At 55.3% G+C, this 13,738-nt stretch overlaps 5 protein-coding genes across 5 annotated transcripts; 2 read left to right on the top strand and 3 right to left on the bottom strand.

Moving 5' to 3' along the window:
• Window positions 1-1,871: 1,871 nt before the first annotated feature.
• On the top strand, window positions 1,872-2,703 carry BDW47DRAFT_54825 (MARVEL domain-containing protein). The gene is made up of 3 exons (XM_024819288.1): window positions 1,872-2,057; window positions 2,114-2,387; window positions 2,460-2,703. The coding sequence occupies exons 1-3, from the start codon at window positions 1,976-1,978 to the stop codon at window positions 2,602-2,604; spliced, it is 501 nt and encodes a 166-aa protein (XP_024670079.1). The 5' UTR covers window positions 1,872-1,975; the 3' UTR covers window positions 2,605-2,703.
• Window positions 2,704-4,108: 1,405 nt separating this feature from the next.
• Window positions 4,109-5,565, top strand: BDW47DRAFT_54813 (NAD(P)-dependent alcohol dehydrogenase). Its single transcript, XM_024819287.1, has 5 exons — window positions 4,109-4,213; window positions 4,269-4,545; window positions 4,602-4,809; window positions 4,863-5,261; window positions 5,331-5,565. The coding sequence occupies exons 1-5, from the start codon at window positions 4,139-4,141 to the stop codon at window positions 5,455-5,457; spliced, it is 1,086 nt and encodes a 361-aa protein (XP_024670078.1). The 5' UTR covers window positions 4,109-4,138; the 3' UTR covers window positions 5,458-5,565.
• A 321-nt stretch (window positions 5,566-5,886) lies between these two features.
• On the bottom strand, window positions 5,887-7,573 carry BDW47DRAFT_119083 (MFS general substrate transporter; the record flags this gene model as incomplete). The annotated part of the gene is made up of 3 exons (XM_024815295.1): window positions 5,887-6,295; window positions 6,358-7,332; window positions 7,425-7,573. 3 exons carry the CDS (start codon window positions 7,571-7,573, stop codon window positions 5,887-5,889), a joined length of 1,533 nt encoding a protein of 510 aa, XP_024670077.1.
• An 858-nt stretch (window positions 7,574-8,431) lies between these two features.
• Window positions 8,432-11,687, bottom strand: BDW47DRAFT_109404 (mismatch repair ATPase MSH1). The gene has a single exon (XM_024813462.1). The coding sequence runs from the start codon at window positions 11,540-11,542 to the stop codon at window positions 8,483-8,485; it is 3,060 nt and encodes a 1,019-aa protein (XP_024670076.1). The 5' UTR covers window positions 11,543-11,687; the 3' UTR covers window positions 8,432-8,482.
• A 233-nt stretch (window positions 11,688-11,920) lies between these two features.
• ugd2 (putative UDP-glucose dehydrogenase Ugd1) lies at window positions 11,921-13,736 on the bottom strand. The gene is made up of 4 exons (XM_024813461.1): window positions 13,192-13,736; window positions 12,790-13,133; window positions 12,606-12,743; window positions 11,921-12,552 (listed from the first exon to the last, which is right to left on the bottom strand). The coding sequence occupies exons 1-4, from the start codon at window positions 13,415-13,417 to the stop codon at window positions 12,052-12,054; spliced, it is 1,209 nt and encodes a 402-aa protein (XP_024670075.1). The 5' UTR covers window positions 13,418-13,736; the 3' UTR covers window positions 11,921-12,051.
• Window positions 13,737-13,738: the final 2 nt, after the last annotated feature.

Genomic DNA, 13,738 nt, shown 5'->3' with positions numbered 1-13,738 from the left:
GTTGCAAAGCCATGGGGACCGGGATATATATACACGTGTGATTGTAAAAGAGAAGGCTGCAAGTCAGCTAACAGGCCGGCCGAGTACCTGTCCCACTGTTCAACAGAGATAACAGTCTTTTGACCCAGTGGTATCTGGCAAATGAAAACTAGGGCACAACAGTAGACCAAGTATAACCAAGAGGATCTTATATAAGGATTTATCCAGGCAAATCATCCAAGAATGTATCCGACTCTGCTTTGAGAAAACAATTCTTGTACGTAGAAACTCTATTATTGGTCTGCATCATCAGAGTTCAAGATCTGACAATCTATTATATCATACTGCTGGGCATGTCCAGAACAATGACGACAGTTGAATGACAAGCTACAGTATATCATTGCAGGTTCACAACACTCCAGTCCACCTCCAAGAAAGGATGACGCAAGTCACCCAAGCACTTCCCCAACGCTACAATTATCGAGTGTCAAGAGAGGAATACCGTGTCAATACCTAGCCGGTGGCAAGAACGCTGGGCCAAGAGCACAGAATGGTGCATGCGAAAAATTGACTCTCGGTCAGGGAGTTTAGTTGACAATCCATTCCCACACGTTCAGACAAGAGCTTTGAGATACGAGAGACTCATTGATCTTTCTTCCCCGCAGGCTGGGCTTGATCATAATGAATGGTAGCTATGGGTGGGATGGATTGACCAACGCATCCCTACAGCGCGAATTCTTTAGTTGGATGGTCTCACTCGGGGAGTCACGGAGTGTCCGGGCGAACTCCCGAGCGCATAAACGGCTGACGATCGGCAAGCCATGGCTGGCCTGGTCTGGGGTTAACAAGCCTGGAGTTTAGCCCACTTGTCTCTCACGCTCTCACTATCAAACTCAGAAGCGCAAAGATGGATGCGGGAGGGGGGAAACACGGGTGATGGCGTGTGTGACCGCGCGAAGAGCTCGACACTGAGTGGGGACGCCTTGTTGGGGATGGCCCAATTGACTCCCATGGATGTCCATGAGCGACCGCATTTTAACTGCTCTGGTGATAATGGATGATGCTCCGTTCGAATACTTACCACCCCGACCACCACGCTTGTCTCTGCTGCTGCTCTTGTCCGGCCGTGAGGATAGCTATGGCGGACTTGTCACTTTTGAAGAGACATTCGCTGGACTTCGACTGCTTCCGTTCGGGGTAGACAGTCTCGATGGTGTTTCGCGCTGCTTCAAATATTGCGGGATGGAATTGAGAGGCTACTCGAGATGAGAATCGAATTGTGTGAACCTGCGGATCGCCGATTCTGAAATGGAGGGTTGATCACGGTCCCACGGGGAACAACGAGAACGCTCAAAACTGGTTTTTTCGTCGGGATATGCGACTGGAAGGGATCGACAACGCGTAGGATGGATATTATAAACATTTGCCCACGGGGAACCAATGAATCCACCAACACTAAACCGAGCCAGGAAGGGACCGAGGCACGTCCACCCACATGCACTGCTGATCTTTCTCCTTTGACACCAAGCTTTTCGCCCTGGGAATCAATCCTAGGTAATAGCGTCAATGCTAGTTCCATTCCACGTCAGAAGGCGACCAACCTGGTTTGGGGGGAATTAGTATCCTGGAATCCCTGCGTCGAAATCTTCTGCCTATGTCCTGGCTGAACGACGTGATGGTGACTGGGTCTCCCGCCCGAATGAAGCAATTGATGGACTTCAATTGACTCCAGACTCCAGACTCCAGAGACGGGACGCCCCTGGGGCCACTCTCCATGTGATCGACCATCACTATGTTATCATCGGACGACTTTTGTCTGAAGACCCACCCGCCCCCCGTCCATCTTAAAGCATGGGCATGCCCACCGGGCAGCGTCTCTTGAGTCGGTTGGGTCACCCATTTGCTTTTCCTGTCGACCGTCGGATACCTTGCGGCTAGGACCAACTCCCCGGTTTCTTCACGCCATCAACTTCACGCACTTTGCCGTCTCGCAATCATGGCTCGCACTGGATGGGTGACGCCCATCCGGCTCTGCCAGGTCCTCCTGGGCATTGCCATCTTCGCCCTGATCATCTACAGTAGGTCTCCTCCAGTCTTCCCGGGCTCGCATAAGCCGGATACTGACCGAGTACAGCATTGGCGGTCTATAAATTCGACAATGCGACGAAATTCATGCTGTTCCTCGGCATCTGGACCGGCTTTATCGCGCCGTCCTATCTCGGTCTGGCCCCGGTGCACTTTCCCCGGCTCGCCCACTACCTGGTCATCCCCGTGGTGGAGATCAGCACGTTCATCATGTTGCTGGTGGGCCTTATCTTGAAGGGTGTGGATCTGCCGCCAGCCAGCGACTGCAAATTCGCTGCTTGCGAGGCGACGCAGGCGGTTGTGGTTATCACCGCCGTTGAATGGTATGCTATGCTTCTTTCCTTCGCGTGGATTCTCACCCGGTTGCATTTATCTAACCTGGATCCTACTCACAGTGTCCTCTTCCTCGCCACCTCGATTCAATCAATCATCGATGCCCGACGGTTGCACGACAAGACCGTCGCGAAGGAGCAAATCGTGCAGACTGCCGCCGCGCGGGAGGGTGCTCCTGAGACGACGCAGGCGACGGAGACGGTCTAAGGGATGGCATCTCCCGAATCCGCATGTTGGCTCGTTCGAAACTATCGCGGACAGTCGTATAAATGCGGAGGACAACTGTCGTCCCTGGAGTGACTTGATTTTGGCAGGCAGGCCTGATCAATGACTGATGCGTTCACGTATTAGACTCATGATGATGAATCTCCTGGTGTATCTAATCTTGGTCGATGGAATCCGTGTCATGGATCCACCATAACCATAATGATGGCCCATCCAACAGAATGGATGGTGATATATAATAAAATTAATCTTGTTTCCACTGACTGATGATCCTGGATGGAAGATAGAAGACATAAGGCAACCAGGCCAATATCCGATCATACAAAACAAAACAGGCAAACAAGTCACCTGTTCATCCAAATCATTCATCCTCGTTCTCTCTCTCTCTCTCTCCTCAGCTTCTTTTTTCCCTTCCTTGCTCTCACTTTCTCCCCTCGCCATCCATCCTCAACGATCCATCCGGTTTGGTCCATATCGCATCCATTAATCCTTACCTCTATGGTCAAAGAACAGAAGAACTCGACGTGTCCAAGAGTCATCCATCAAAAGAACAACCACGGGATCGACTGTGATCAAATGCACCCAGGAGGAACCCACAAACTTCCAGACTATGCTCCGACGCGATGATCCCAACCAGAGCCATCCGTCCGCCGATGCTTCGCTCTTGTCGGCGTAGACCAGCGAATCCCGAGTTCCCTTACCATGGCGGGGCGGGATTCCGCCCTAGCCAATGACGAGGGTGAGGAGTTTGATGAACAATAAACCGATTAGGCTCAATACCACGTACTTAGCCCCACCGGATCTTACAGTCGGCGAGACAGAATATTCAAGAAGAGCGAGTAGTGATAGCGGGTCGCGATGGCGTCCTGAGACTCCGGAACCATCTCATCCTCTTGATCTGGGACGATTATCTCCGGGCAGAAAGCAGTGCGACAGGCCATTCACATCGCTTCCCTCGCGAGTCTAGATACTGCAGCAAAACACCCGTCCGGGAATGTAGTCTCAAGACTATTCTCTTTCCAACATAGTCCACCAACCTGGGAAGATACGCCTGAAACCAACAGATCGTTGCTACTGAAAAATATCCACCTCGGCCGACTTCTGTATCGGCTTCCACCGGCCCTAGCGCGGGGTAATGGAGCCGGTGTGGTGCTTGCCGAGATTAGGGGACTTTCCCCCGCCCTAAAATGGCACCATGGTCGAATCGCGGTGCACTCCACACCGATTGGGGTCTAGTCCGAGCCGACTCTGCCTCTACAGCCTTCACCAAGGCCCATTCTTGACACCATTCATACCTCCCCGACCCGTTCTCGATGGGGTCCTGGTGGCGTCCGTGGCCGTAGGGGGCCATCATCCACTCAAGCGGAGGCCTCTTCTCCATTGGGAAAGTATCCCGCGGGGATCACAGTGGACTGGAACATGTATAAAGTAAACCAAGAACCCGACGGGCTCTGTTGATACCCAAATCGCGATTCCGTCGTTTGTCCCCTATCGTACCCGCCTTCCCCGCATCAAGATGGTCTACCCCGACACCTTCGAAGGCTTCATGGTCAATTCCCATGAGGAGTGGACCAAATTCCAGAAACAAGAGGTAATTCGGCCTGGGCCAATTTTGAAGCCCTCCCACTAAGCCTCGTGTTGTGTAGTTCAAGCCAAAGCCCCTCGGGGAGCGTGACGTGGACATTGCCATTGAGGCGTGCGGCGTGTGCGGCAGCGATGTCCACACCATCACCGGCGGTTGGGGCCAGGCCCACCTGCCCGTCTGTGTTGGACACGAGGTGATCGGTCGGGTGATTGGAGTCGGCCCGCAGACCTCGACGGTCAAGGTCGGAGATCGCGTGGGCGTCGGTGCCCAGGTCGGGGCGTGCCTGGAGTGCAAGATCTGCAAGTCGGGCAATGAAAACTACTGCCCGCATCAAATCGGTAGGCATATCCAAGTATCCCTGGCCCAATGACCCATCATTCTGACCAAGGAGCAGATACCTATAACTGCTACTATCCGGACAAGTCGATGGCATACGGCGGCTATGCCAGCCACATTCGGGCCCACGAGTACTTCGTGTTTGCCATTCCCGACAGCATCGAATCCAGCATCGCCGCACCCATGCTGTGTGCGGGCATCACCTGCTACAGCCCTCTTTCGCGCGCCAAGATCGGACCAGGCAAGACGGTTGGTGTGGTTGGAATGTAAGTGCCGCCTCGCAACCTCTGGAACTATCCCCAACTAACATGACGTCTAGTGGTGGACTCGGCCATTTCGGCATCTTATTTGCGGCTGCCATGGGAGCCGATGTCTACGCCATCTCGCACTCCCCCCACAAGGCGGAGGACGCCAAGGCCCTCGGGGCAAAAGGCTTCATCTGCACCGCGGAAGAGAAGTGGCACGAGCCGTGGAAGCATACATTTGACTACATCCTCAACACGACAGACGCGACGGATCGCTTTGACCTGGGCGCGTACTTCGGCACTCTGGCGATCAACGGGACCTTCCACACGGTGGGCATCTCCGATCGCCCATTCCCACCCTTGAAAACGCAGGACATGATGTCGACCGGGTGTGCGATCTCCGCCAGTCACATCGGCAGCCGCACGGAGGTGCAGGACATGTTGAAGCTGGCCAGTGAGCAGAACGTGAAGAGGTGAGCAGTTGTCAATCTTCCCCTTCTTTAGGTGTGGAAGGTATGCTGACTAAATCTGACTATATACAGTTGGGTGGAGACCATCGATATCAGCGAACAAGGGTGCAAGGAAGCCGTCGAGAAGGTGTACAACGGCAAGGCCCGGTACCGGGTGACTCTGGTAGGCTATGAGAAGGTTTTCGGGGGCAGATCCTAAGATAGACTTGTAGTAGCTGGACTGAAAGAGACACGAGCCATAGATTATGATAGACGAGACTCAAATAGACATGCAATGCATTTCTGGGTGTGGTGACTGTGATTCAGACTTGATGGGATGTTGCCTGTTCCAGTATCACTACTAGAGATGAGTGATTCCACACCTCTACGCGAGGAGTAGATAACGATTGTCATGTATTTCACAGGCTAGAGTTAACCTTTTGGTGAGGCCGTTAAAAGCCATGATAATTCAACCCCGCGGTGTCAAGAGGCTCATCGAAAGGTCGTCATGATTCATACCGTGCACTCAGTAAAGCCATCGCATCGAAAGGACACCATGGTTCGTACCATGCACACAGTAAACCCATCATCGACCAAGCTCACCCCCTATCCAGCAGCAAGAAAGAAAACAAGATAGATTAAAAGAACCTCACTCGGACGGACGACGCGCCTCCCCACCCTCAGCATCACTCTCATCAACCACCGCCCAGCGCTTAAATTGTCTGGCCGGGAGCCGTCTTTCAAACATTTGATCGATCTCGATGGGGCTGCGATTCTTCATCTCGGGAATGAAGAACCACACTCCCAACCAGGTAACGATACAGAGCCCGGTGTAGACGAAGCCAGTCCGAGCGCGCAGGTTTCCCTTATCCGGGTTGAAGATATACGGCAACACGACGCCAAAGACCCCGTTTGCGAAGCAGTTCGTGAACCATCCTAGGCCTTGGGTCTTGGCTCGCAGGCGGAGGGACGATGCTTCTGCGCTGACGGCGTATGATGCTGGCCAGGCGCCGGCGCCACAGACTCCTATTACGGCCCAGGTTATGGCTGCCGTCCACCTATACATCACACAACGTGTTAATTACTAGAATTATAGGTGCAGGTATGAGGCAAGGCATACCAGACGGGGACAATGCCGGAGAAGCAACCCGCAATTCCCATCGTCGTCCAGAGAACGGTAGTGATGCCCAGCCCAGTCAGAAGAAGCGGGACGCGCCCGAAGCACGACAGCGTCCAGAGACTAAGGATATTAGCAGCGAGGCCAATGCCAATGCCCACCTCCAGACACATGAGACTATTATCTGCGTTCATACCCACGATCTGCAGGAAGTAGCTTGCGCGCGCGAGGAGCACCAGACCGAACAGGACAGGCACGGCGCTGGCGTACACGACGATCATGGTACGACGCAGGTTGGTGCCGCGGAAACACTCGCGGTAGGTGGTGGGGTGGCTGTTGGCCTGCTCCTCTTCGAGGCGGATTGACAGACGCAGTTCGTCGATTTTGGCTTCCACGTGGGCTCCTGCGCCGCTGAGACGCTGCTGCGCGCGGCGAGCGTTATCGATGCGGTTCTTGCGGATGAGGTAGGTGGGGCTCTCCGGGATGAGGATAGCGACAACGAGAGGGAGCGCGGAGAAGGGCCACTCGGAGATGAAGCAGCGACGGTAGCCGATGGAGGAGAGGTGCTTGGCTTGGCTTTTGACGACGACGCTGCCGATGAGCTGGCCGAGGAGAGTGAAAAGCGGGAAGAAGGAGAGGATGGGGCCGCGGAGGGTGCGGGGGAGGACCTCGGACATGTAGGTTTGGACGGTACACATTACCATGTTGACTGCGAAGCCTTGGACGAACTTGGCGAGGAAGAAGACTCCGCGACGGGTGTCGATCTCGTCCGAGAGGTTAGACACGTAGGCCACCGCGACGCCTATGGCGGATATGATAGTTGCGAGAGCCAGGGCGAAGCGACGGCCTCGTCTGTCCTGCACGAAGCCCGCCGTGATGGATCCGATGATGCCGCCTATGGGGTTGGCCACGTTCCAGAGACTGAGCCACATGGAGGGGATGATGAGTTTTCCGTTGAGGGTGCTACCATAGTCGCGTCTGGAAGAGTTAGATACAAGATTCTCCCCTTCGCCATTGCTGTGGAGACCCATCGTGGACGGTGTCCTGGGGATAGAAGGAGGAGAACTCACTGGAATGCCGGCATCGAGGAGACATTTCCGACAATCACTAGGTCATAGCCATACAGCACGATGCCCGACGCCAACGCTAGACAGTACGCGACGGTCTGTTTGGACTGCTTGATCTGGGTCAGGAGAGAAGAGCTGCCAGGGAGCGCCATGGTGAGGGCATCCATGTTGCCGTCCTGAGGGACGGGAGATTTCTCAGGATCCTTCATGAGGGCGAGATTGTTGCCTCTAGTGAGATGAGGAAGTAGTTGACCAGAAGGAGATAAGGTTGCAGTCGAGCTAATCACTGGTGGAAAAGACAAACAGTGAATGTCCAGAAGCAGGTGACTTCTTAAACCCTGACACGTCGACGTCCCCTGTCACTGCAAGACAGTGAAACCGCTCTGTCCTCCCCCGGGATAAACAAGCTCCTTGAATGCCATGGTGGGACATCTGGATGACCCGGTTACTCTCCTTCGACTCTGCAAAACGAAAAGCGTCAGTCGTGGCACCTAAACCGAGGTGGACCCGAGCCACGAGACAATGAAAGATAAACCCCCCGGACACCATCTCGACGGGTTTTGAAGAGAATGTCACCAGATTCCGGTCCTTTCAGTCAGACTCTGGAGAAAAGCACCGCAGCCACACCCAGTAGCCACCCGGGGAGTCGATTGGTGGACCAAAACTATCCTAGACCTGGTTCCGGTGCTGCATAAACTCTGCAGATCGGCTGGGCCCAAGCAAACCACGACGGTGAAGGTCACTCGACGACGGAGTGGTACTGTGGGGCCTGGCTAGCAGCCTGATGTAGGACAGACAGCTTCTTGGTTCGTTTTGTTCCGAGTTGGTGGTGGATCCAGAATGAGCGTATTGGATGCAGATTGTTTGGAACGGGGCTTATAGTTTCATTCCGCTGGAGTCGCTCGCTGGCGATCGTATTAATTTGGGTGTTTGTTCTAGAACCAGACACCCGTGCAAGGAACAAAGACAGACACATTCTAAGAACATTCCATGACTTTTATTTGGTACATGTGGCTATGGGTCTAACTGTTCCGGGGATAAGGTTACCCGCCTACTGCTAGCTATCCATTGTTCCCTGCCGCTGCAATTGGAGGCGCATCCTCGGCGGCCACTTTCCTGAGGGTCTTCGCCGTGGACAGATGATGATTGCGGTGGCCCACCTGGCCCACCTGGTCGCGCACATTCTGCGCCAATGCGATGGTCGCGTGGGGGAGCCCGGCAAGTTGGGCCACTTTCAAAGCATGCGACTGGTGGTTGACCCCCCGCCGAAGTCGGTGCACAAAGGAGAAGGACCCAGAAGCTGTCTCCTTCACGTCTGTACAGTACCGTCCCAAAGCCTCAAAGTCCCGCGTCATATCTGACAAGGCGTGAAAGTGGGTCGCAAACAGCGTTCGACTTCGGTTATGGTAGTGCAAGTGGTGCAGGCACGCGAAGCTCACGGCCGTCCCGTCTTCGGGCGTCGTCCCGCGACCGACCTCGTCCATGATGACGAAGGACCGGGGTGTCGCGTTGCGGAGGATCGCCGCCGTCTCCAGCATCTCCACCATGAAGGTGGACTGGTCGCGGAAGAGGTCGTCCGCTGCTCCGATGCGGCTGAAGATCTGATCGACAATGCCAATCTCGGCGTAGGACGCAGGAACGAACGACCCGACCTGGGCCAGGATCGTGATCAACGCGTTCTGCCGCAGGAACGTACTTTTCCCGGCCATGTTGGGCCCGGTGATCAGCCAGACGCGCTCCGTGTCCCCCAGGAAACAGTCATTGCTGACGAACCGCCGGCCCTGCTCTTCCAGCCCAAGGGTGACGGTCGGGTGTCGGCCCCCCACTATGCGGTGCGACGTCCCGTCAGTGAGGATCGGACGGACTAGTCGCTGCTCTTGCGCCAGAGTCGCAAAGGAGCAAGCCACGTCCAGCTCATCAATCACGGCGGCGTTCCGTCGGATCTTCACGAGGTTGAGAATCACCTCGCGGCGCAAGCGCTCGAATATCAGCAGTTCCTCCTGTCGGATCTGCGCCTTGACTTGGTCTATCCGGACGCCCAGTTCCGTCCACGTGGGTAAGTAGAAGGATCGGGTAGACTTAGTGGACGAAACACTTCGCGTGACCCCTAACGCCTCCAGGGCCTCCTGGGAGATCCTGGCACCCTTGACATGGCATATGTGTCCCAGTCCAGGGGTCCATTTCAACGTCAGCGCAGAGGATCCGACCGATTCCTGAAGCTCCTGAGTCAACGCCACGCTTTCATCCTGCAGGTGGTCCAATGCTTGGTGCAATTCCCGCAGAGCGTCACTGGCGTCACGCCTCATAATCCACGTGTCGATCGCCATTGGGTTGGCGGCCGCTATCCCCGCTCGTTCCCGAGTCCGTCTGACGGTCTTTGGCAGGGCATCCATGTCTCCCGGGTCACCTTCGTTGGTCGCAACTTCTTGGGCCAAGAGGGCGGCTTCCGAGGCAGTCTGGTCCTCCGCTCGGTGTATCTGTTGGAGCCCTTCCTCGTCAATCGCTGCGAAGATCTGGGCCGCCAAGGAGGCCGGTCCTTCGAGATGGAGTCGGCTGGTCATGGCATGGACACTGTGGCTGGCGTTGTCATGCTGGGAACCTGGCGCGCCGTCGCGAGTTTCGTGGACGGCACTCGATAGCACCTGTTTGATGTTTTTCGCCGCTTCAATCGCTCGAGACAGACAGATGAGATCGTCCGCGTCACCGCGTCCTAGGGTGAATTTCTGAACCAAACGCTGAGCATCGTAGCTCTGTTTAAGAAGACGGATCAAATGTTCTCGTAGCTCCCTATCCGCCAGGAACGTAGATACAAGGTCAAGGCGTTCATTGATGACCTCCAGCGAGGTTGAGGGCGACGTCAGACGGTCTCTCAGCAGGCGCGCTCCACTTTTAGTCGAGGTGCGGCGCACGGCGTGAAGCAGGCTTCCCTTGCCAAAGCCATCGCGCGACGTCTCGAGGATCTCCAGCCCTTTCAGGCTGTTCCGGTCGACGGCCATCGATTCGTGCAGGTGTCGGCGGCGGGGTGGCTGGAGCTTCATGTTTAACCCCTGCAGCTGGACTTTGATGTACTCCAGAAGGCCATATCCGGCCGCTATCTCCTCCGGCGTAAATGTCTGGGTCGGCGCGTCCGACCCCTCCAGTAATGGCTCCCATTCAGAGATCGGCATCGCTCTCTCGGGAAACTTGAAGAAGGTCATCAGCCGATGGTCGTATCCGACCAGCGATTGTACGTCCGGTCCGATCAGATCTTGGAGCTCCTGGTCCACGAGGATCTCCCGGGCGCCAATTCTGGCTATCGCGGAGGAGAGCATCTGAGGTGAGGTCGACTGCGTGAAGAAATCGCCCGTAGAGAGGTCTAACCATGCGAGTCCGACGGGTTGGGCGGTCGAAGATACGATTTGATGGGCTAGGTTGTCGGGCTGCTTCCCTAACTGCGCCTTCAGGGCCTGGATGTCGATATGCACAGCCAGCAGAAAGTTATTCTGGGAAGGGTCCATGAACTTCTCATCAATCAGTGTCCCCGGAGTGATGATCCGTGCCACCTTGCGGTCGAACAGCAGACCCCCTGAGCGGAGCTTGTCCTCTTCCTTGATTGCGAACTCCTCGCTGATCGCCACATACTTGTTCAAATCCTGCACGAGGGTCTTCAAGAAGCGATCCAGCTGGAAGAACGGGAAACCGGCCATGGGGACGGGGCCGGCACTGGTCCTCTTGGAAGCCAGTTTCAGATTCAACAGCGGGGCCAGCTCCTCCGCCTGCTCAAAGTATAGTTCGTAGAATCCCCCTACTCGCGTCAACACCACGCAGTTGTGGAATTTCTGCATGTGGTTCCGGTGCCCCTGCACCACCGTCGGGTATCGCGGCGCATCCTCCACGACATTATTACTCGGCTCCAGTTTCAGCCCGCCCTGTGGCAAGTCCTTCAACTTGACCGTTGACTTTGTTTTCGCTGTTCTTCGGGTCGCGAAGGAGGGTTGGGTTAAGCGGTGGGAGCGGAGATCCGGGCGGTGCGCATGGTGGGATATTCCTCGATACACATGGTGACGAGGAATCAAAACAGATCGCGTGTTCAAATTGAGTCGCAAAATCAGCGGAATCTGTCCAGTTGGAACCATCCGCATTGTCTCTGTACCTGGCGTCGCGTTGATATAGAGCTGCGCATTCTGGCTTGTGCACGGTCCGGGGGGGTTGTGGGGACGGCCTTATAGCAAGTCGTCAGTAGACGAGAACAGAGAGGTTCATGGCATGACCAGCATGCGATAAGTAGATGTTCTGATTTCCTCGGCAATGAGATGTGAGGTCGAGAAAGCGAGCTGGATGAACAATTCGGGTCGTTGGAGAAGATCGTGTTTGTTTGGATGTTGGGCTGGTTTGTTGTGTTTGTTTCGACCTGGTTTCTTGGAGATCAGAGAATCATCATCGCAGTCACTGAGCTGGTCAGAAACAAGTACCAAGAGATCAAGAGCTGCGGAGAATAGCTGAGATTCAGCAGACCAATTTGGAAATATGCAATTTACAGCGGTCAACCCTGGTGGGCAGGTTCCATACAAAACTCATTATTCGCTGAAATTGCTATCAAACTATATATAACCCGTCGCTCATGCAATCATTAATGCTACAGTCAAAACAGTCAACTCTTCTGGACCACCTGCTGGGGTCCATTCATCCCTAAAACCCTGCTCCAATATTCAGACACGTTGTGCAGTCCTATCTCCTTCGCCATGTTCTCTAAACACAGGACCTCCATCGGCGTCGAGGCCCCCAACCCCAGCCCTACGGGTTGCGTCATGCCCAGGATGCGGGTGACATGGTTGAAATCAGCCTTGGTCGATTTGCAAATGAGACCTAGCGAATTTACGGCGCTGATCTGCTGGGCCAGAAGCGCATGCGTTGCGATCTTTCCGAGTTCCGCGGACCAGGCGTCCATCGTAACGATGCGGTCTTCGGGGATCCACGAGGTGTACAGTCGTTTCAACGCAGTGAGCGCTTCGGGGGACGAATCCTCCGAGAAGATGTGACCGATGATGACGCAGGGTGGGTAGAGGAGGTTGTGGATCATCGTCCCGGGGAAGATGAATTCGGGGTTGGAGAGCACGTCGAAAGATGCGGACGGCGACGCCGTTTCCTTCAACTGCGCTGGGTCAATAGTTGAGCGTGAGGATGGTGCACTGGGATCTCGCTTACCATTTTCTTGATATAGGGGACCGTGCCGCATGGGGCTGCTCCTCGTTGCACGATAATCTTATAACCCCGCGAGACCTGGGCAATCGCCCGGATCGCCGTGTCCAGGTTCGATAGATCGAGGTCATGCTGTTGGCCCTCCTGTGTCGTGTCAGTGGATCCTTGCGACGGCCCGCACGCGACTTACTGTGGAGGTGATCGCGGGAATATCCACGGAGAGGAAGATCAAGTCCGCTGCCGCAATGCCGCCGAGAACATTGGTGGAGAAGTTGATATTCAGCAGCTTCCGTGGTCGAGGCGGCGGAGGAAAATGTCCAGGCAATGCCCCCTGATCGGTTTGCTGCAGTTTCCGGTGCGACTTGATCGAGTCCACCAGCACGGCGTCCTGCTTGAAGAGAAGCTCTTCGACGCCAGGCTCGCCGATGGGCGCACGGTCGGAATTCCACGCCGCGATCCGACGTTCATCGCCGTCGACGACGTGAAATTGAACATGAGGGTTCTGGCCGGCCAGGACCAGCGCCGTGAGGACTCCTATCATCATTAGCATCGCTCTCGATCAGGACCCCGATACCTTGATAGTGCCACTCACCGGAAGGGCCAGCCCCGATCACACAGGCGCTTCGCACATTGTCAGTTTTCCGACTCTCCACAGCCTTCGGCTGAGGTTTCTCTGCAATCTCTGAGAAGGTATTCCCTTTGACCACGACCCGGGGCGGCGCGACGCGAGCTCCCACAGCCGTATACCGTCGTCGCGAGAGGAACAGCGTAATCCCTGTCAGGATGAGCAAAAACGGAATCAACGGCATCATGAGCATTCCATGTCACGTTCTTTGTCTCTCTCTCTCTCTCTCCACTTCTCTCCTCATAAGGTAAAAATACCTACCATCCCTCATCGCGCTACAAATCTTCAGCGACCTCCAGCACTACAACCTTTTTGATTTCCGCCCAAAGTGGCGGTCAGTCGTGCCGGCCACCTCATTGCAAGGCCACTGCATGTGCGACATCACCCAGCACTAACCCGCAAGTATCCATCGACGGGGCCATCTGAAAGTGCCAAGGCTACCAGTTAGTGGTGCGGATCAGTGGTTCGCGTCTACGTGTCTGCGGTGTTGGCGCAGATGAACGGTGGGCATGTG

Source organism: Aspergillus candidus, assembly GCF_002847045.1.
Source record: "Aspergillus candidus strain CBS 102.13 unplaced genomic scaffold BDW47scaffold_39, whole genome shotgun sequence".
NCBI lineage: Eukaryota > Fungi > Ascomycota > Eurotiomycetes > Eurotiales > Aspergillaceae > Aspergillus > Aspergillus candidus.
Note: the sequence above shows the minus strand (reverse complement) of the source record. Positions and strands in the feature narration are given on the sequence as shown.